This window comes from Perca flavescens, chromosome 17 (assembly GCF_004354835.1).
Source record: "Perca flavescens isolate YP-PL-M2 chromosome 17, PFLA_1.0, whole genome shotgun sequence".
Classification (NCBI taxonomy): Eukaryota; Metazoa; Chordata; class Actinopteri; order Perciformes; family Percidae; genus Perca; species Perca flavescens.
In genome coordinates, this window is record NC_041347.1 from 25,918,636 (window position 1) to 25,941,218 (window position 22,583).

At 39.0% G+C, this 22,583-nt stretch overlaps 2 protein-coding genes across 2 annotated transcripts; one reads left to right on the forward strand and one right to left on the reverse strand.

The window, feature by feature from the left end:
- The first annotated feature begins 327 nt into the window (after positions 1 to 327).
- cgasa (cyclic GMP-AMP synthase a) lies at positions 328 to 4,112 on the forward strand. Its single transcript, XM_028602965.1, has 6 exons — positions 328 to 1,152; positions 1,341 to 1,554; positions 2,347 to 2,360; positions 2,648 to 2,885; positions 3,249 to 3,348; positions 3,561 to 4,112. The coding sequence occupies exons 1-6, from the start codon at positions 328 to 330 to the stop codon at positions 3,889 to 3,891; spliced, it is 1,722 nt and encodes a 573-aa protein (XP_028458766.1). The 3' UTR covers positions 3,892 to 4,112.
- Positions 4,113 to 10,065: 5,953 nt separating this feature from the next.
- On the reverse strand, positions 10,066 to 22,527 carry ddx43 (DEAD (Asp-Glu-Ala-Asp) box polypeptide 43). The gene is made up of 17 exons (XM_028602876.1): positions 22,096 to 22,527; positions 21,712 to 21,767; positions 19,553 to 19,670; positions 18,526 to 18,750; positions 18,177 to 18,258; positions 17,247 to 17,406; positions 15,742 to 15,860; positions 13,663 to 13,773; positions 13,412 to 13,553; positions 13,105 to 13,205; positions 12,589 to 12,676; positions 12,276 to 12,403; positions 11,983 to 12,092; positions 11,653 to 11,791; positions 11,471 to 11,558; positions 10,541 to 10,760; positions 10,066 to 10,394 (listed from the first exon to the last, which is right to left on the reverse strand). The coding sequence occupies exons 1-16, from the start codon at positions 22,439 to 22,441 to the stop codon at positions 10,557 to 10,559; spliced, it is 2,217 nt and encodes a 738-aa protein (XP_028458677.1). The 5' UTR covers positions 22,442 to 22,527; the 3' UTR covers positions 10,066 to 10,394; positions 10,541 to 10,556.
- Positions 22,528 to 22,583: the final 56 nt, after the last annotated feature.

Below are 22,583 nucleotides of genomic sequence, written 5' to 3' on the forward strand. Positions count from 1 at the left end.
ATTTTTTTTCTGGGTGTGCCGCAGAGAAGTGACAGGGCAACAGAAGGCTGTATCTTCCCCATCTTGTTTACTGTAGTCTTAAATAAAACTGGTCTGACAGAAATCAGAGCATTCTTACTATTCACACTTGTGTCCACAAGATGGAGGTATTGGTAGAGGAATAAAAAAGGAATTTAATTTTCAAATGAATTGTAAGACTATTTACCAGAAAACACATTTACCAGAAAAACTGAAAGGGGCGTGCTAAGAGGCGTGTTCTCCTACACTTGCCAGAAAATCTTCCGAGTATAACTGCCAGAGCAGTGTCATTCCTATCATTGCATCAACATGACTGGTAGAGGGAGACCGGGCAAGGCAAGGAGTCCAGACACAAAGTGTGCCACGTGTAAAACTAGACCTGAGGAATTGAAACCATATGTGCCCAAAAGTCCAGGGAAAGGCTTTGCAGAAGAGAAGCAGAAACGTACCACAAAGGAACAGAAACCAAAGGTGCAGAAAAAGGCAGTCCGCTTTGAAGAGAAGCCACATGTACAGAGCACCTGTAAAGACAAGACCACAAAACCATTCACAGAGAAGACCAACAAGCAGCAAAGTACACCTACAGAAATAACAAAGGTTCCTGTACAAGTCACAAAAGCCTGTGCTAAAAGGGCTGAAACAACAGAACAATCTGTAGAAAAGATAACGAAGACGCCAAAGGACACTACAAAGGGCTCTTTGAAGCCCACAAAAGCAAAAAAATGTGGTGGGAAGGCCAAATCGGCAGAAAAAAATTTAGAGGAGCTGACAAAGGTACAGCCAGATGCACCAAAGGACACCACGACGGCTTCTATGAAGACAACCAAAGCAAAAACATGCGCTGACAAAGCCAAATCACCAGGAAAAATCAAAGAGACAACCACGGAAATGCTGCCAGAGACCCCAAAGAAGACCACAAAGGTTTGTGTACCACAAGAAAGGCGTGAAGACAAAGTAAACTCTATCCTCAACAAAACTCTGGAAAATCTGAAGATTAAAAGGGACGAAAGATCAGATGCAGCAGAAGTCATCAATAAAATAGTAAAAACTATAACCGTGCATTTGAAAAAGAACACCCAGTGCTTTAAAGAAGTAACCGACCTTCCTACTGGAAGTTACTATGAAAATCTAAAGGTAAGCCACTAAAGTCGGAGTTCCCTCAAACAAACACTGGGTTCCATATTTTTTGATGAAAGGGGTTAGTGGTCAGTATGTGGTGCATGGCACTTCAATTAAAATAAATGTACTCACATTTGGAACGTTACAATTATGTCATTATATATTTCGTGTTGCATTAAACAGTGATGTTTTTATCTAAACAGATTTCTAAACCTGATGAATTCGACATCATGCTGGCCATTCCTGTTGACCGAGTGAACGTTAATCCATTCGGAGATGATGGAGCCTATTACAGTGTGGAATTAAAACGTGGCGAGAGCCCTTTGCAGAAATTTCTAGAGAAAAACATTTTATCCGCCAGTAAAATGCTTAAGGAGTTCAGGGACGAAGTGAAGAAATGTGTCAAGCGATTCCCAGGTGAGGACCAAAATTAGCACTTTTTACAGCTCAAGCACTAGTTTGAAAGCAGCAGTTTTTCAAAACACTACACCCAATTAGCAGAACACCTCAAGCCCTTCGCAAAATGAAACACTCTTGCAAAAACTTTACACTAATTTATAAAAATCATATTTTGTTACTATTGAAACACACGTTTCATATTACTTAATTCAGTTAGTTGTTGCTAACCTAATACACTTTCAGCAATTTGACTTCTAAGTGATTAGAGTACTGTAAATGTAAAGTACACAGAGAAAGTGCAAATATACAATAAGTTCACCAAACACTAGACCACAAGACCAATGCTGCAGACTGAGGGAAATATAATGTATTTCTCTCCATATACCCAAATCAGTCAACATGGAGAATCACAACAAAAGATGTCCCAGTTTTCATTGGTACACATGCATAACACTGTTAGCTCAGCCAACAACAGACAAACATAAGATACTGTATCCAGTAGGCTACAGGTTACAATTACAGAAAAAAAAGGAAGATCTGAAAAGAACTGAAAATACTAGTCTTACTTGCTGCATTTTTATAGTGCTTGAACCTGATCGGTGTGTCTAAAATTAGGCAACCATGTGTTTACGCACGTGATGGCTGTGTGTCTAATGAATACAAGTGTGTTTAGTGTTTTGCAAATCACTGTGTGTATTGCATTGCAAAAAGTGTGAGGCTGACATTGTGCTTACAGTGGTGCACATCTGCGCCAGTGTTTTGCTCCTTGAGTGTAAGGTTTTGATAATTGTGTAATACTTTTGATTTCAGTATGTAAGCCATGGGCAAAAACTGAATTTTTTGGGTTGGTCAAATAAAGTATGGGAATCAGTCACTGTGGCAGCCAGAAACAAAATGTTCCGACTACATCCCGCAGTATACACAACATGCATTTTACCCTCGCAATTCTGTCTTAGATGGGAATATATGTCAATGTTTAATAAAAAAAGATCCAGAGAAATAAATCTTAAAGAAAATGTCTGATATAGCAAGATTGTATACAGTATATTATAATAATAAATACATTTGTATTTCCTGTTTTTTCTTTCAGAATGGGTGGTGGAAAAAAAAGAAAATAGGCTGCCCTGCAGTGACCCTAACCACAACAGTACAATCAATCGCCATTTCACTGGATGTTGTTCTCAGTATCATGGTTAAATCAAGCTGGCCACCTTTCACCAATGAAGGCATTAAAATAGATGGCTGGCTGGGAACTAAAGAAAAGCAGGAATACAAGCGAAAGCCATATTATCTAGTACCAAAATACGAGGGCAGGGGCAATGTGGAAAATGACGGGGTCCTTGCCAAGGGTAAGTCTAACTCTTAACTTAGCCGAACTCTTAATGTGCACACCATTCTGGGGGTTTCATGTGAACTGTTTCATGAATTAAGACTAGAAAAAAGGGAAGCATTAAGTTCCCTTGCCCCTTGGCTATTATGGGTAACACTTTACTTGAAGGTATCGACATAAGAGTGACATGACACTGTCATGACACAGTCCTGACACATGAACCATAACCCTAACTATAACTAAAAACAAATGACACTTCCTAAAAGAAGCGTTATGACACATTCATGACAGTCATGTCACATTCATGACAGTCATGTCACTCACTCTTATGTAGATACCTTCAACTAAAGTGTAACCCTATTTTCTCTTCTATGACATGCAGATACTTGGCGTGTTTCATTCTCTCATATTGAGAAAGCCATACTGAAGAATCACGGATCGGAGAAGACATGCTGTGAGAAAGCCGGAGCACGATGCTGCAGGTTAGATTTGAACTGACTTATTCCTGAAGTTCAAGTATAACAATGTATAGATTTTCTTGTATCCAAGTCAACTTATTTCCATCACGTAGAATATAGATATAAAGTTGAAATAAAAAAATATCTCTATGTATGTTTGGAAATAATGACAATCACATAATTATTGTCCTCAGCTAATAATCCATAACAGTATATTCCTTTCTCTTTACATACAGGAAGGATTGTTTGAAGCTCCTAAAGCACCTTCTCAAACTGCTGAAGGAAAAAGACTCCTCATTTGACAAGTTCTGCTCCTACCATGCCAAGACCACACTCTTACATGCTTGCTGCTCTAGAACTAAAGACAGTGACTGGATAGGCTCAAACCTGAGCAGCTGTTTTCAGCTGCTTCTAAAGGACTTTATAGGGCATCTTGAAGCTGGTGTACTCAACAACTTCTTTATCCCAACTCAGAACCTGCTCTCCGGTCCCACCCAGTCCAAGTGCAAAAGTCTGGCTCTTCGTATCAGGGAGGAATGGGAAAATGGATTTCCTATTTTTAAGTGACAACTTCACAGCCTTTGGGTACGCTACTTTGGTTTATTTTTGGTTTTGGTAGATGGAATTTTGTGAAGGCAGAACATCAACTATGTTTGGTCTACATGCAGACCAACATCAGCAGCAGAACATTTTGATGTGTACTTTGGGTCAAGGGTTAAATTCTAATTGTCTGCTGACCACACTCCTCACTGTTCGGTTACATGCTTTCCTGGGCTCCGCAATCATTTTGAGGAGGGTACTGTTTTATATATTGTGTCCTATTGATTTTCATTAAATGTCATGTAACTATATACTTTAGCTCTGGCATGTAGTAGTTTCACATCATTACATTTCTCCTCTGAAGCTAAGGTTGCTGGGTGCAAGATTGGATCTAGTTTAGGTCACTGTTCATTCGATATGGGAATGGGTATGTTTGTATGATAGCCATTCCAGTGTAGCCTAATGGGGACACTTTGTAAAACCACAAATTAAAAGTGGAGAGGGCACCTGGTGCAGCACGCGCCCATATACAGAGGCTCAGTCCTTGATGCAGCGGCGTTCGGTTCCGACCTGCGGCCCTTTGCTGCACGTCATTCCCCCTCTCTCCCCCCCTTTCAAGTCTAAACTGTCCTATCAAAATAAAGGCCTAAATATGCCAAAAATATAATCTTTAAAAAAAAAAAGAAGTGGAGAAATGTTAATTCTTTCTCTACATTTAATATTGTATTGTCCCTTTTGAATTGTATTGGTAAGGTATGTTTTGTGTTGCAGATATAAAGGTGGAACAATGGGTTTATTCTGTTTCTGTCTCTTGCTCCAGCAGACATCCACCCTAAATCGTTGCATTTTGTTTTTGCACCTTCAACACCTTCACACACACTTGACACACATCCACACATGGCTTTCATTACCGACTTTGTTAATCTACACACTCCATTGTTGGATTTGTGTTAACTGTAATTCAATAAATTGTTGGTTTTAAGTAATATCTTGCATGGAGTCCGTCCTTGTCGCATTCCCTGAGCCCGTTTGTAACAATAGTGTGTCATAGAAATGCCACAAAAAAAAACCCAATATATTTCATAAAAAAAGTCAATGTTATAAGTTATGTATGCATAAAAATTGTTGAAAAGAAATGTCATAAAAATGTCACAAAAGTCATAGTATAGTTGGATACATTTTTTTTTTAAATAAATCATTGTAAAGTATTCCACAAAGAAGTTGTGTATAGCATAAAAATGACATCAAATATTCATAGTATAGTTTGTCATAAAAACTTTGTGAAAAAAGTTATAATTAAGTACGTCATTAAATGTTGTCAAAAAGTTAAACTTTCATAAAATGTCAAAACAGTCATAATATAGTAATTAATGAAAAAGTAAAAAAAAGTCAGTATAGTATGTCATTAAAATTTCATCAAAAAAGTCATAGTATAGTATGTCATTAAAATGTCATCATCAAAATCAGTGTCATAAAAATGTCAAAAAAGTCAAAGTATGTCATTGAAAAAGTAATAAAAGATAAAAAAATATATAATATAGTATGTTATAAAAATGTAAAAATAAATCATAGTATAGTCAAAAATCTCGTCAAAAGGTCATAAAAATCTCTAAATAAATGTCAAAAAAATCATAGTATAATAAATCATAAAAATATCATCAAAAAATAGTTTGGTATGTCATTAAAAAAGTCACAGTATAGTAGGTGATTAAAAAAGTCAAAAGTCATAATATGTCATAAAAATGTCAAACTCATAGGATATTATGTCAGAAAAATGTCAAAAAAGTTATAGTATACGTAGTAGGTCATACAAATGTAAAAGAAAGTCTTAGTATAGTCTTTCATTAAAATTTCATTAAAAGTCATAGTTAAGTGTCATAAAGTCAAAAACGTCATTATATTAGGTCATAAAAAATTCATCAAAAGTCTTAGTATAGTATATCATAGTATAGTATGTCATAAAAATGTCATAAAAACCTCATCAAAAAAAGTCAGTCTGGTCAAAAAAGTCATAGTATTGTGTGTCATAAAAAAACGCATAAAAGTCATAGTATGTCATAAAAATCAAATTAATATAGTGACAGAAAAATGTCAAAAAAGTCATAGTATAGTAGGCCTATGTCATAAAAATCTAATTAAAAAGTCACAGTATAGTATGTCATAAAAAACTCGTCAAATAAATGTAAAAAAAAATGATAGTATATCAACATATTGTCAAAAACTCAGTATATAAACTCAGCAAAAAAAGAAATGCCCCTTTTTCAGGACACTGTATTTTAAAGATACTTTTGTAAAAATCAAAATAACTTTAGAGAGCTTCATTGTAAAGGGTTTAAACAATGTTTTAAAACAATTAATGAACATGCACCTGTTGAATGTTTGGATTTTGACTCCCCCCCCTTTGTTCAGGGACACATTATTCCATTTCTGTTAGTCACAACTCTGTGAAAATTGTTCAGTTTATGTCTTTGTTGTTAAATCTTTTAATGTTCATACAAATATTTGCATGTTAAGTTTGCTTAAAATATAAATTTAAATAGAAAAATATACGTTTTTGCTGAGTATAGTATGTCAATAAAAAAGTCAGTAAAGTAAGACATAAAAATGTCAAAAAAGTCATAGTATAGTATGTAAAAAATGTAAAAGTGAAAACTTATAGTATGTCATAAAAAAGTCATAGAATAGTATATCAAAGAAATATCAACAAGTCATAGTATAGTATGTCATTGAAAGTCATAAAATCCATAGTATAGTAGGTCATAAAGAAATTGTCAAAAAAAGTCATGGTATAGTTTGTCATAAAAATCCTAAAAAATTTAATAAAAAAGAGCTAATTTAAATAGCTCAAGTTACTGTATTGTGTGAACAGTTCAGTTCATTTAATATTTAGGGCCTGAGCGCCGACAGCGGTGAAGGATCTTTTGGAACTGAAGGAATTATTATTTTCCCAGCAAATTAATTGCCTTTTTGAGGGGATTAGCATTCAAAAACTCACCAAAATAGGCAGTCGCATCAAGCCTGGTGAAAATGTACGTATTTTAAGGGTTTCGGGAACAGGTGCGGTGAATTTACCTGATGAAGGTCTGAGACCGAAACTTATTTTTCTAAATAAATTACTGCTTGCGTAATGGTCAGTGTGCGGGACTTTCTCTACGCTTTTGATCTGCTACTTTTGATCATATCAGATTTCCTATGGGGAACAGGCGCACAAAAATGGCTCGCTAGCGCCTCCTACAAAGTTAAAAATAATTGAGCCCCTGCAGTACGTTTAACGTAGACTAACGAAACTTGGTACACATATGTAGCATGTCAAGACGTACAAAAAACTTAATTGGAGCCATACCCTAAACCCAACAGGAAGTCAGCCATTTTGAATTGAACATTCAAAATTAGTGCGATTTTGGCCATTTCCACGTGTCGTACTTTAAAGGTCCCACGACATGGTGCTCTTTGGATGCTTTTGTTTAGTGGTCCCCTAATACTGTATCTGAAGTCTCTTTCCCAAAATTCAGCCTTGGTGCAGAATTACAGCCATTAGAGCCAGTCCCACAATGAGCTTTCCTTAGTTAGTTTCAGAGCAGAGAAAGGGGAGGTAACCTTGCTCCTTATGACCTCATAAGGAGAAGATTCCAGATCGGCCCATCTGAGCTTTCATTTTCTCAAAGGCAGAGCAGGATACCCAGGGCTCAGTTTACAACTATCGCCATTTCTAGTCAGTATGGGGGACCATAGACGGCGGCCATTTTGTGTGTTTCGCCATCGACACAGGAAGTGTGTGTAACTAGAGTGTACATTGTCCAGCTGGCTCGAAACGTTTCATGATTCATAAGAGTCCAACCCTGAGGACATTTACTGGACAAAACTGACTCAAAGTCATAGCGCCCCCTAGTGGCAACAGGAAGTAGGCCTAAAAGTCAAGGTGCTATACTTTTACGAACTCCTCCTAGATATTTCATCCTATGGACTTCAAATTTGCTCTGTACCATCTCAACACCTTAAAGATGAAAAGTTCTTAAAAAAAAAACTTGGCCATTTTGAGTGTTTAGCGATGAACGAGAAAGTGGATGTAACTACTATTGTCATATCTGCTTGAAATTTCCCACAATCAACAAGAGTCCAGGCCTGAGGACATATATCGGCAAATATTGACTTTTGGTCATAGTGCCCCCCGCTGCCAACAGGAAATCAGCCTTATATGACAAACATCTTCCAATTTACATGAAACTTAGAATGTGTGGTCATTGAACTCAGCAGAGTTCCTTATTCATTGGCAATGGTTTGGCCTGCCCCCTATGCTTAAGCCACACCCCTTTTCATAACTGGTGACCCGTTTAAGGTCTTGTGTGAGGTGTCATTGAACTCAGCAGGGAGTTCCCTTTTCATTGGTGACGATTTGCGGTGTCTGAGTGCGGCGCAAATGCACAGTCGCAAGGAGCGGCGTCCACCAGTAACCCCGACGCGCAGAGGTGCGAGGGCCGTCCAACGCTTCTTGCAGCTTTAATTTGTGTTGTTTATTTTGAGGGGTGCCAATGTTCCACCAAAATTTGTTCCTACCTGAGACTATTTTGGAGAGCGACCATCACTGAGTCCGGAACTTAGCGCCGCCCAAGACAATTGTGATTGGTTTAAAGAAATGCCCATAATATATCTGTGGTGTAGCCAGACCTTACTCTACAGCGCTGTGGAGATAGGTCTCAAAATGCAAGACTAAGTTTGTTATAAAAATCATAATATAGTTTATTATAAAAGTGATATTATAGTATACCATAAAAAATGTCATACAAGTCATAGTACAGTTTCTCATAAAAAGTCATAGTATAGTATCATAAATAAAAACATGGTATGAGAACGAAAATCAACTTTTAAAAGACTGCTAGAATGTTAATTCTATCACAGTGCACCTAACCTGTTTAACAAGCTGGTCACAGGCAAGTATTTTAATCTTGAGGCCTCTGAATTATTGCATAAACAATTCATAATAACCTAGATAAGACACCTAAACATTTTCACCACTGTAACATACTAGAAAAAAATAACCACCTGAGCTGGGATAATGATATCAAACATGCAGATATGTTTTGACTCTAGAAAATAATTTACAGCATGGGTCTTCCACAACTCAAGAAATAGAAATCAGATTTCAAGGAGTCACAGGAGGAAACTGCATTTCCCACTATGCAAATCTACTTTCATTCAATCTGTCTTTTCAATTAAAGCAGCTCATTAGTGGAATGTTGTATCAGCCTACGTAACGAACCCCTTACAGGTCTAGACAGCTAAAAACATTGCTTACAAGCCACCAAATCTATCAACACTAGTTTGGATGCCTCCATCATTTGGCAAATGTCTGTCATTAAACCTTGTAGGCTCTAAACTGTCCTGCTGCTTGACTGACCTTAGTGCTACTGCTGTCCTGTTGCTCACATTTGTCTTCATTTAGGTTTTTAATAAACTTCTGTAATTTAAACTGTTCCGTCAGTGTTTTTACTCTTTTAATTGATGCCCATGCGTACTGTACCCAGAGCATAGACATGTGTTACTTCTACTGTAAATTATGTTTTTTAATCATAACTATTGTTTTAAAACTTACCCACCGGTTTACCCAGCTTCCTTGACAAAAGTGCTGACTAATCTTTTGAACCCCATTTAGAAAGACTAAGTCAACACCGTTTAGAAAGAATGTTTGGTAACCCTTTACTTTAAGCTATCTACATAAGAGTGACATGACACATGAACCCTAACTTGTCATGACAAAAACCTAATGACTTACTAAAAGAAGCATTATATCAACCATTTATGACTTGTTTAATGTTTATGACACGTTCATGACAGTGTCACGTCACTCTTATGTAGATACCTTCAAGTTCAGTTGTCAAAGCCACACATACAAAAGCTGGCATGGCATCCTTTCGTAGTAAAGAAAAACATTGTGAAATATTCAGTTCTTATGGTAATCTGTTCTTGCTTTGATTTACTGCTTTGATTTTTTATTTTTTTTTACCAAACATCTCTTGGCTCAGCTGAGCAAAGTCACGTCCGTCCGTCCGTGCGCCCACTCTACCAACTGAGCTATCCAGGTGCCCATTCAGGTAAACTTTTACCAAAATTGTGGAGGTATATAAATGGTGCAAAGCAGATTACTGTATCGTATTGTGAAATAGTACCAACTAAAGTTACCAAGCCAATAAAATGCACTGGGTGTCACATCTCTTCAAATGGAGAATTTATTATATGGATTTATTTCTGCCCAAATCCACAAATTAGATAAACAAAATATTCAGCTTGATACTAAACACTGCTATGGGTGGTGAGTTACAGACAGCCGAAAACATTGTAACAAACTAAATTGTGCATTTTAAACATTTTTAAAAACAGGAGCACAACATAATGAGGTATAACTACCTCACTGATAATGGATGATAATCCAGCAAAACATAAAACAAATTAATAAATCAAAGAAAAAAAATCAAAAATCAAATATACATTCAAAAGAAATTACAACATGCAGATTCAGATCTTGTTTCACCTTGCTGAAAAAAAACAATACACAGGGAAATCAAAATTAGTCTTAAATTATTATTCAATCAGAATACCTACTTTTCTGTCCATTAATACTTCAATCTATGAGTCCTGTTGTAGACCTGTGTAAAAAACCTTGTGGTATGTGTGGACTTACTTGGACAATCCAGCATTTAGAATCCCCAGTTTTGGCTTCGATCCCCGCCTCCTCTCCCTCCACCATCTCTCCTTCCCCATCCTCCTCCGCCTCCTCCACCGCCACCACTTCCTCCTCCTCCCCACCTTCCACCTCCCCCTCCCCTTGGATTGTACAGCTCCTTTTCCCTCTTGTGCCTCTCATATCTCTCTGCCATAAGCACCAGCTCCTCAGGGACCTCCTGCAACAGGATTCACAAAAATTACATGCATTTTACTGTTTGCTAGTGATTTTATTAAATCTATTAAAAATAATACATTTAAATAAGAAAACATGCTTCTAGGGCTGGATCTGAATATCTGTTCAATGGGTAGGTATTCAATTTTCAATCTTTTTAAACACTATTAAGGTAAAAAACTGAACTGCCCAGGAGATAGTGTCCTTGCCACAACAAAGCAGTCTTTTATCTTATTTCTCTTTTTCTATGAAATGAATCTGCCTTCAAGTGTGGTCAAAAACTGTTTGCCCCACCGCTGCTGCCGCCACCGAAGCTTCAAATATTTGCTATTGGAAAGCACTGAAGCTCAAAAAAAAAAAAAAAAAAAAAAAAAAAAAAAAAAAAAAAAAGGTATTCAGTACAGCCCTACATGCTTCCTACTTGATAACACTTTCCAGCTCATCTTTGAGGTTGCAAATACAAGTTGGGAACAAAGCATTATTTTCTGATTTAGTGACTTAGTGCCATAAAGAGTAGGGAACAATATTTTCTTTTCAATAAAAAAAACTAAATCAAAGATTTTCAAACAAGCCCAAGTCTGTAATAACGCTGTCAATTGACTACTATAGCCTTCTATGACTTATTTGTTAATACAAAATCATCAGTCTGCAGTGAAATACCAGTAGAAGGCAAACATAAAATGTGTTGTCCAAATGAAATGTGTGTGCCCTAACTTGTCCCGCTCGCTCCAGGATAGGAATCAGCTCAGCGGCCATCCTCCAGTCTTGTCTTGTTACCAGGGTAACAGCAGCACCTAAGCGCCTGGCACATAAATGCATTAACATCACAACCTAACCCAAAAACAGCCAGACAGAGTAAAGTGATCTGTAAACAGAGACACGCACACAGCACTTACCCTGCTCGGCCAGTTCGGCCCACGCGATGGACATACTCCTCTATGTTACGTGGGAAGTCATAGTTAAAGACATGTGTTATGTCAACGACATCCAACCCTCGAGATGCTAAATCTGTAGCAACCAGGATACGAACTCGGCCTGGAAAAATTAACAGTTATCTTTAATCAATTTAATCCTTTAATTATTGGAGCCTTTACTTGTGGTAGCTCATTGGCTTCAAGATAAGCTCCCCATCTTAACACCAACATTTAAGTTTCAGTCTCCTCTGCCTTCCTGAGGTAGGGAAAGCCTATTTTAAAAAAAACCACACTTTCCATTCAGTTACGTACCATCTTTAAAGTCTTTGAGGGCCTCTTCACGGTCATACTGCTCACGGTCACCATGGAGACTTTGCACAGCCAGGCCCTGCAGACACATGTCACTGGACAGGTCATCACACCTGAGATTGCATGCAAATTAGAGACAAAAACGGACACACATGAAATTGTTAGTTAAAATGTGGTAAGCGCTGCCAATGTCAATGAATGGTTAACTCTGGTATTTAGCAGAAACTGTGGGTGGCAGCTGAAAACAATTTACTCCCCTTAATTTCCCCTTGGTTAGGGACTAATTCTCCACTCACACAAGCTTCTTGCCAACAAAGATCAGGACTTTATCAGTGGGCAGCATGTTTCTGAGGAAGTCAAACACGTAGGACTTTTTCTCGTCTTCATGGACAATCAGCACTGTTTGCTGCACTGTGTTAACAGCCTAAAACCCAGAGAAACACAGGAAGCATGAAACCACACATTCCACACAGCACCTGAAATTCACTTTCAAAAAGCCATTCAACTTAAGTAAGTAATCAGGTGGGATAAAGTAGATTAGAATACACAGACATCAAGTACCCAGTCAACACACTGAATAAATGATTGACTGTATTCATTTCCACGTACCGCCAAGTCTAGGGTGCCCACATAAACCATCATGGGATTCTTTAGATAAGATTTGGCCAATCGCCTCACACCAGTAGGCCAGGTGGCACTGAAACATGGGAGTTAAAGATGGACAAAGGAAGTTTATTTTTAATTCTATACTGCACATCCTACAACACTTCAAAGTAAATCTCCATAGCACTTCTGTAAAGGAACAGTGTAAAAAGTAAGTTAACAAATGCAGGGGTTAAATTTGCTTTAAAAATAAATACATAGTTGTGATTCATAATACATACCTTTTCTCTTAAGACATTTTCAAAGTCATTTTTTTAACATGATGAACCATACATAATTCAGAGTTCATTAATATACGCATTGTAACACTCTCTCCAAACTGTGGAAAAAACACTGGATGGTTTTAATGCTCAATGTGAGCAATGTAAAATGCTTCCAAGAGGGGTATGCATCTGTACTTGTGCCCTAATGTCCTATTCATTACTGTTTAAAGTGCTTCATGTAACTTGACTTGTATTGTACCTGGTCATGACAGTCTGTCGGTCTGGACGAATGTCCAGGAGAATCTTCATAATCTGGGGCTCAAACCCCATATCTAGCATACGGTCAGCCTCGTCCAGCACCTTTTCCCAATGATTAGAGCAGTTAAGAGCAACCCATCTGTATTCTCACACACACAACTTTAAAAGATTAAACAAACAAAACAAACAAATACAGACTCAAAACAAAGAACACAAACTTTTGCTAAATTGGTTTGTGCTAACCGAAGACATAAATAATTTCACAAATAGACTTGAGGCACTGGGATGCACAGACACAAACAACTGACCAAGTAGGTGATGGAGCGAAGATTAATGAGCTCATTCATCTGTAGATCATTTAGTCGGCCTGGTGTAGCGATCACTATGTCCACGCCCCCCCTCACCAGATTGATCTGGGCTCTCCTATCCCCTCCGCCGTATATACAGACACTGAGAGAAGGTACAGAAGGAGCAGTGATGGTCATGTCACCTCTACATCACATAACTATTGATTCTAAGCTCATCCTCAATGACTTATGATGATATAAAACTGCTGGACCTTTTGTAGCCCTTGTAGCTGTACTTCTTGCACTCAGTTTCAATCTGCAGGGCCAGCTCTCTGGTGGGAGTCAGCACCAACATGCCTGGACCACCCCGCTCAGCTCTAGGCCTATCAAGAAAGGAAGGACAAAAACCATAGACTGTTAATATTAATGGTAAAAATGGTAAAAGGGAGTTTATCCTCTCCACTGTCGCAATAGCCACTGCTAATGCTTGCGCTTGAGGGAATTACTGTAATTTTTGGGGCTTTGGAAATTATAGAGTGCGGTCTAGACCTACTCTGTGAAGAGTCTTGAGATAACTTGTTATGATTTGATACTATAAATAAAATTGAATTAAAAGCAGCGGTTGCAAAAGGAGGCTGGTTTCTGTAGAAGTCTATGAAAAAGTGACCCACTTCTCACTTAATTTATTACCTCAGTAAACATTTTCATAATAATGAGTTCATGGTCTCAATCGCTTTTAAGTCTTCTGCAACACAAAATGAGGTTCATTTTTTTTGATTATGGTCTCGGTTTTAAAATCGGCGATAAAGCAGGGGGTGTTTTAGGGTGTTGCTATGATGAGATTGCCAATTAAAGTGTGTAATGTAACATGGATCCGCCCTCACGTCTAAAACAGTCACATCCGCAACCAGGATGGCTGCGCCCGTAACGGCAAACTCAACGACTCATAGCAGATCTCCACAAACCAAAGGGTGACGTCACACATGCACATGCACATGCAGCTGCAACCACCTGAAACAAATGAAAATAAACAGTACTCTACAGCGATAGCCTGCCGGCTAGTCTGCTAGCTGGCTGCAAACTGTGGAATGGATTTCCTGAACGGAGGCGTGGCTCAATGAGCACGAGGGTTTTTTAGCCAGGGGGCAGAAAGACAAAAAGGAGCGAATCACTTCTGGAGTCATTCCAAAAACAAGGTAAACTCCAGGCAGCAGTGTTTCCTCTATGTTGATAGCATAGTGGTGGTGTGCCACGGTAAAATTTCCAGCGCCACGGTGTCAGAAATAGGGCAGACGCACAACAGGGTTTCCGCTATGTACACCACGCACCACCGTTCCTTCGGCTGTTCATGGAAAGTGATAAAGTCGTAGAGCCGCCTGCTCTACTGAGCTCAAGCGAACTGTCATTCTCTCTCTCTCCCCTAGGACGAGCAGAGCAACTGGAACAGTGACAGGACGTCATCACTCGCAAAGTCATGGCAACCAAATAAACAGGGCGAGTACTACTTCACTCAATAAGTGATAAACAGCGACGAAAAACCATGAAATTTGACAGCTACAGTTTATTAGAAAATAGTGTTGGGCATGCTGACTTTGATGAATTTACTGTTTATCAGAACCCCGATGAGACAAGAAGCTAACGCTGTGTGACGGCCCCTCGGCCTCTGACTCCCGTTGCAGGAGACCCGCTGCATTCCTCCGACACGCTGTATTAACGTTACGGTTTTAAAACCGTTTTCCAGGTTAGTGGGGATGCCTCAAAACCAACATGAAAAACGTAGCTAGTAATGTTCACTCAGCGTTTAGTTTTGTTGTTAAACTGTGTGTAAAATGAGCGGTAACGTTAAATCACCCTACGGTACAGTCTATTTGCTGGATGGTTTCAAGGTAACGGTCGGCAGCTAACATTAGCAGATAAGCCCGTACACTGACGTACACCCACCCCACACCTCCCCACGTATTTGAGATTTTGGGAATTTAATAAATATTGACATGACAATCAATATGAAACCCTTACAGTTGCATATTTGTTTTCAGAATAGGATTTTTCCTGTTAATAGGATTTCCTGTTTTTCTGACCTTATACTTACCTCAAGTTGCCTTTTGGGACATACATGCATACATATGTACATATCGTACTAGCCTGTTGGGAGGAGTTTATTTCAGCATCATATAAAATAAACAATAATGATAATAATAAAGCAAACACAGCTCTGTTATCGGAATAGTATGGTATCGGCCGATATCCAAATTCAGGTATCGGGATCGGAAGTGAAAAAATGTGGATCGGTGCATCCCTAACTTTAACGGATGCCTTAAGAAAAAAGGGAAGACAAAAGGGCATGAACTCACAAAGGCTGTCCATCCATGTGAATGAACCCTGGCAGCAGGTAGGCCAGGGTTTTGCCTGTTCCTGTCTGAGCAATGGCTATCAGGTCCTCTCCGCTCAGTGACACTGGCCACGCCTGAGACTGGTGAAGAAACAGAAAACACCATCGTACATTTATACAAAACGATTGAAACTACATACACACAAAACAACTGGTGTAAAAGACACTAATCCAGTAACTACTCTACAAATATACTGTATTAAAGTTAATATGCAATACAAAATTTAAGACATGTAAAAAATGTACAAATTATCAAAAGCAATCTACAGATAGCATTAAACGCCCCCAGACCCACGTAAACCCAGTCTCACTAAATCCTGTGGAAAAACAGGATGTGGTAGTAGACATGCAGTGTGGATCAAAGTAGAGGGTGCGGCAGTACACCAGGTTCACATCTACCACAGGAATCAGCATGTTTAATATGCTGTCATTGCTTTACACAGAACTGACAATTGAACTATCTGAACGCACAGGCCAGTGATGACAGCGCATTCCATCAGACCAAGCCTCTTACTGTGAAATGAAAGTGGAATCTGAGGACGATGATGACGTTTCATTTCCCCTTGCAGCACACCCACGATTTTATGTTTCATAAAAAAATTACCAAAGTGAGGGGAGAGTTGGAAAGATAGAAAACTGAAAGATAGAAATCTGTAGTTAAAATGCTCACCAACTACTACTTCAGACAAAAGCACTGTCTTAATGTAGAACTTTCTAAATAAACGTGCACACACCCAAGCACCCATTTTTTACATCTCTGTTGTAGCCACAATTTAATGATTAAAGTGGATAAATGAATACATTTCTCAGATTTACATATAAATAACTAAAAAACCGTACGTCTGCGTGCCAATTGCTATTATGCAACACTACAATACGAAAAGTATTCAATGTTATATTATTCCCTCGGGCAATAGGGATAATATACCTTTTATTGTGGTTTCCCCTTACTGTGAATACAGTGGAAACACTGAATAGTTATTCTAAGCAAAGATTCGGTTCAAGAGAATATGAATAGAAGAGGTCATTGATCTACAAAAAAGTATGAATTAAAAAGTTATCAACATAATGTTATCTAAGCTTTCCTTTCATTTCTGCTTTTTGGGGAGACTACAACCATAGATTATAAAAAAAAGGGCTCAATATTTCCTGTTGAGGCAGCCATTTACGGGAATTTCCAAATATAGATCTTGGTAAATCACGGGGATTACTCAAGAGTGACAATGAACAAGATACGTCACTACAGGTGCATTTGTGCAATTTCTAACCACATTACATTAGTATACCACACGGAAATTTCTTTTTATTACAAAATAAGGTGCCCATTTATCGAAACAGTAATTACAAAACTATTTGTGCATTTTACAGGGCAAAGGGAATTTTTTATCTGGTTGTATACTTACTTTTACACAGTATTGACCAATAATAATAATAATAATAATAATGTCCCAAGTGCCAGGCTCACACCTGGATGGGGGTTGGCTTGACAAAGCCAACTTGTTCAATATTTTCCATGATCTCTGGATATAGTTTGAAGGCCTCCAGAAAAGTGCGACAAGGATTGGGAAAAAGACGTTTCTCCCCCTCCTCTTTCAGGTCGTCCACAAAGATGTTGTTATTCTCCTTCCTGTGGAAAAAAAAAACAAACAAAAGTGAGAGTGGTTGAAACCAAACTGCACTGCCATCCTAGACAAACATGCAATGTGTTTTGCTGAAGTTTAGGTTTATAAACAAAAAAAACAAAAAAATGCATTTGGTCCAAAGTATCCGATTCCAAACACCAAATGAAAATCAACTGTATACTGTGTTGCTTTTTTGTACTTTGTTTACAAGATGGACATGGAATATTTTTCCAATTTCAAAATCCAAGCCCTTAAGTAATGCTAAATAAATTAAATGAACAATCATTTGCAAATGTGACCTTGACCCAGAGACACACAGCTTGTGTCCTGAGAACCTACAGATCAGGGCTTGATGCAACTGTGGCCTTTTTGTCCTGCACAACCAGATTTGGACAACTGTCAATCCTTTGTTGTCAACTACTTTTCGTGTATTGCCCAGCAATGCGCTCTCTCTCTCACCCTAAATGAGGCCCTAAAGATTGAGAACCTCTGACTAATTTTATAGTCAAAAGGCTTGAAAGTGTCCACATCACAAATTTGCATACAGTTTACTTTAAGTATTACAGCTGGACCTGCTCAGATAACACAAGAAGAGGTGGACAAATGGCACCACCTATTTGTCTGAGGCTGTAATGGAAAACAATCCAGATAACACAAACTGAAGTGTTAGATGAAGAAATCCATGACCTTGCCTCTACTTATAAAATGTCTTTATTTTGAAATACTGCATTGTATAACATCGTGGACACCCAGGTGGTAACACAGGCAGAATTACCTCCATTCACTGACTTCCTCTGCTGTGAGCATGGATACACTCTCTGCCTCAGTGTAAAACTTCTTTTTTAAAGGTGGGAGGTCTGAAGAAAGATAAAAATATAACATTTTTAAATCAGGAATGAGGCCCACTTATTTTTGCAAATGAAATTCTGGTGTCATATCACAAGGATAAACTAATCATCATAAGCTAGTAAAAACAGGGCAAAAAAAAAAAAAAAAAAAAACCATACATAATATATACATAAGACAGTTTTGTTTGGACTTTGTGCCAAATCAATGGAAAACATATCACTTTACAATTACTTGTGGACTGCAGTGTATGTAGAGTAGCGACTATGAGCCCTCACCCTTCCACTTGAGCTCTGCATACTTGTCCTTGTTCTCCCGGATGGTGTTCCAGTCTATGGATACAGGGGGCGGGGCAACATCTGCAGCATCTAATTCTGCAGCAGACCAGACAGAGCTATCTCTTACTCCTCCACCACCTCTCCCTCTGTGGTCTCCTCCACCACCTCTCCCTCTGTAGCCTCCTCCATCATCTGCTCCACCATAGTCTCCCCCTCTACCAGGACCTTGGAAACAGATCAGTAAGTATCAGTCAGGAACTCCGGTTCCTTCCGTTGTTTTCGCCCATTGTTTGTAGTTTTTCTCCTCTGTGCATTCATGAAGTACATTCATTAGGCTCCGGGATAAGCACACATTTTTCACTCAAGTTGAAACTTTTTCATCTTGACAGTTGTGGGTTTTTTCCCCACCTAGGGCTAGGTGAAACCCCAGGGAACTCCCAGGGAAAAAAAAAAAAAAAAAAAAAAAAACGCTCATTGCAGAATAGGCACCCAGCGCCTCGTCATGACGCTGGTATATGGAGCATAGTGTAAATATGTACAGCTCCCAGGCAAAGCCAGTGTTTCCTCTATGTTGATTTGACCATGGCGGCCCCCCACGGCAACATTTCTGCCCCCCTCACAGTATCAGAAATAGGGCTGCATTGTTAAAAGTGCATGTCGTAGTATAGCGCGGTAACTCGACAGGAAAAGGGAGAAAGGAAAAAGAGACGCTGTCCGGATGATAAGCCAGTTGAGATTGTGTGTGTACTTTAAGTCGTATAACTTATGTTGTCAGTTCATTTAAGCCTGGTCTTGCAAATTTAAAATTAAGTTAACTGGTGATTTTTTCCCCCTCAATCAACTAATCGATTGGTTGAAGAGTAGGTCGCATTTCAGTAGACCAAGACTTTTAGCTGACTGCAGCCCTACGTGTGTTAAAATCTGACACATCAAATCACAGAAAACATGACGTTTGCCTTAACACACACAACTGCCAGGACTCGTTTTAGGATCAAGACCAACATTATCTAGAAAAATGACTTTGTACCATTGCGAAAGCGAGAGTTGCCATCTGCTACCAGTTCTTCAATCATCTCCTTGGCCTTCTGCTGGGCAGCACAAGACCCAAAGAGGACCACCTCAGCTTCATGGTCCCCATTGTTTATCTAAAAAAAAAAAAAAAAAAAAAAACAGCAGTTACAAACAGGGTAGAAAACAAATATCCTGTGTGTCAAACTCAAGGCTTTGGTTTGGTTTTGGCCCACCTAGTTGTGCGCCAAACCAAAAACGTGGGAAACCGTTTTTCATTTTGCAATTACACAACTTTGAGACTCAGAAATTCCCACAGAAACAGAGTGTTTGTATATTCAGGTTGTGAAAGAGGTTGTTTTGAGTCAGCTGTGTAGTAGCCTACTTAGAAAACGTAATCATTGTTTTTGCTTGATTTGCTAAATTCTAGAATGACTTTGGAACTTTTTTGTTCACTTTTTCAGGGCTTTATGAGACATGCAATAACTGAGTCAAAGATATTTTACATTTTCGATTAAATAAAAGCATGTCAAACTATACATGTCTGGCCCTTGATGTGATTCTCTTTTTCCAGTGTGGCCCTTAGTGAAATGGAGTTTGACACCCCTGATATACATGGTCTGCGTCGCAGGTTCTTAAATTGCATCCCCGGTTCCTTCACATGCTTCACTACCTTTTGCCTTAGTCCATCCCACCAAGGAAGAAAAGGAGCGATGCAAGCAAATCATGGAAGGAGAGAGGAAACAAGGAAATGTCTTTTTTTGAGGGGTGAGAGGTCCTTTCCTCTAAAAGCGTCACGTAAATTCATCAGCTGTATGGGCGGAGTTAACAACTGCTTTCAGCTGCATGGCTTTCGGAAAGACTGCTGTCGTGTATCCCATAGTCATAGCTCCTCGGAGAACCCTCCTCGGGGCAGAAATAAGAGCTTTGGAACAGTCTTCACAAAGGAGGCGCAGAACAACTTTCGGTTCAAGCGACGAGCTATTGAATAAGAGAACGGAGATCCAGCCATGGTCTGACCACAGTGCCTGTTCATGCAAAGAGCAACATTCCCAATGTTTAGAATACAAAGGATACAGGGCAATAGCACAACAATCTTGCCGAATTCTGAAGATGATGTACAGCTTGATCTGCATTTCAGGTAATCTACTAAATCTACAGTCCATTTCCAGTTTACATTGTCTGGAATTAGTCCTGATCCCCTATGGTTTGAAATTAAGCTGACTTGGTCTTGTCTTGGAATTGATTGTACCTAACTTAAGGAGGATTTTAAAACAGTCCTGATCAATAAAAAAAATACATGCAATTGCTGATTTTCAGCTCTAATTACATCTGGTAATCTGACTTCTGTCATTTACAATCACAGCCAACTGTTGGTTAATTTAGACGAACAGAAATGCCCAATCTCATTTATTGTTCCTTTCTCAGACCCAAGGAAAGACATATGTCGTCAAAGCATCTTCAGTCATGTCCACACTGCCCTTAAAGTGTACACTGTAAGAAATAAAATAATCAGTCAAGCTGGCTATGCTTTATGAGGATACAAATCATAGTTGAATTATAGTTGTGTTTAGTGGAAGAGCACGGTGACAGCTTAGTCATGCAAAATGAGAATAGGATACTGTTGTACGAGCAGAAAGCAGCACTGTATGACGGTGGTCAGAAAGCAACAAGAGTGCAGCAACAAAGTTAATATCAATTTGATATCAGTTTGACCATGAGAATAAGTTACTCCTCAACCTGTGACAGGCAACAGCGGCGCATTGTTCTCTCTGACCATCAGCATAGTTAAAGTCTGCCTAACAACTGATGAAGAGGGCGTGTGCCAAAAGACTGGGACCAGTCTGTGCACCAACCAGGGGAGGCTAAGTCTAAACCACGGTACTCCTCCAACTTTTAATAAACAAATCAAAATGCTCTTAGAGACTGATATATGAATTCATGTATATGCCAGAAAATTCAGTCTGATGAGAGCCTGTGTGCCTGCTCAACTCGGACCCGTGTACACGTTTATGCTCTTATGATTTTACTTAAATAAATACTTGTTAAACTTTTAAGTCCTCTTCTTGCCTACTTAGTGGATTTTGAAACGCACAACACTAATGTTGGGCACACCAGTAACTTATTGAAGGATGCGCTATAAAGTCACAAGGTTGATAAAACAAACCGTCAACTTGCCTTGATTCTTGCACCAGTGCTCTCCTCAAGTTCACGAATTTTGCCTCCTCCGCGACCTTTAACAGAATTAAAAATGTATTTAGAGTCTGGGCAAAATCTCTAGCTAACATTACATCGCTAGTTAACGTTACAGCAATGGAACATATTAGCTAGCTAGCTAGCTACGTAACATAAGCTACACTTAAGTACAGGTCATACCCACACACTATTTTTTTATAACGGTTTATGCGACCTGGTAGAATGGGGGTCTTGACTTTACACTATCACGTCGACCTCATTTGTTAGCATAGCTAGCTAAACTGACCGCGAAGTCAACCGGTATTTTGCTAATACATGCAATTTATAGCACCCTTTAAAACGGAAACTACTGCTTTAGAAACCTACCTATTATCCTCCCAACTAAAGCATTTTCCACGGTGAAAGTCACAGGCTGGGAAGAGTCTGACTTTTTATCGTCAAAAGTTCGTCGTCCAGGGCCTCCGCGATCCGTGCTCCGGGGAAACGGACCGCCTTCGCCTCCACCTCTCCGACTTTTGTACTCGAACCCCTCGCTACGATCGGCTCTCCACTCTCTTGAGGATGCAGACCTGGTTCCATTTCTTACACCGAAATTTAAATTTTGGCCTTGACTGTCATACCGTGACAAATTCCATTCATTGGGAGTTGATTTTGTAGCAGGCTTCTGGATAGCAACGCCGCTCTCGCTGTACTCATCCTCCCAGTCAGACATTTTAAATTTGGCCCCACACCTGCCAGCTAGCTAGTTCACTAACCGCAATTAGCTAACTGTCAAGCTGTCAATCAAAAGTATGCCGCCTTCAAGTTTACTCTGTGAGTTTGGTACTTTGGGAGGTTGGAGAGATTTTTGATGA

Coding starts and splice junctions, on each gene's coding strand:
- cgasa (XM_028602965.1), top strand. CDS start 328: ATGACTGGTAGAGGGAGACCGGGCAAGGCAAGGAGTCCAGACACAAAG. Junction 2,886..3,248: donor TGACGGGGTCCTTGCCAAGG/GTAAGTCTAACT, acceptor TATGACATGCAG/ATACTTGGCGTGTTTCATTC. Junction 3,349..3,560: donor GCCGGAGCACGATGCTGCAG/GTTAGATTTGAA, acceptor CTTTACATACAG/GAAGGATTGTTTGAAGCTCC.
- ddx43 (XM_028602876.1), bottom strand. CDS start 22,441: ATGTCTGACTGGGAGGATGAGTACAGCGAGAGCGGCGTTGCTATCCAG. Junction 21,768..22,095: donor TTTAGTTGGGAGGATAATAG/GTAGGTTTCTAA, acceptor ATTCTGTTAAAG/GTCGCGGAGGAGGCAAAATT. Junction 13,206..13,411: donor TTCGCTCCATCACCTACTTG/GTCAGTTGTTTG, acceptor CATTGGGAAAAG/GTGCTGGACGAGGCTGACCG.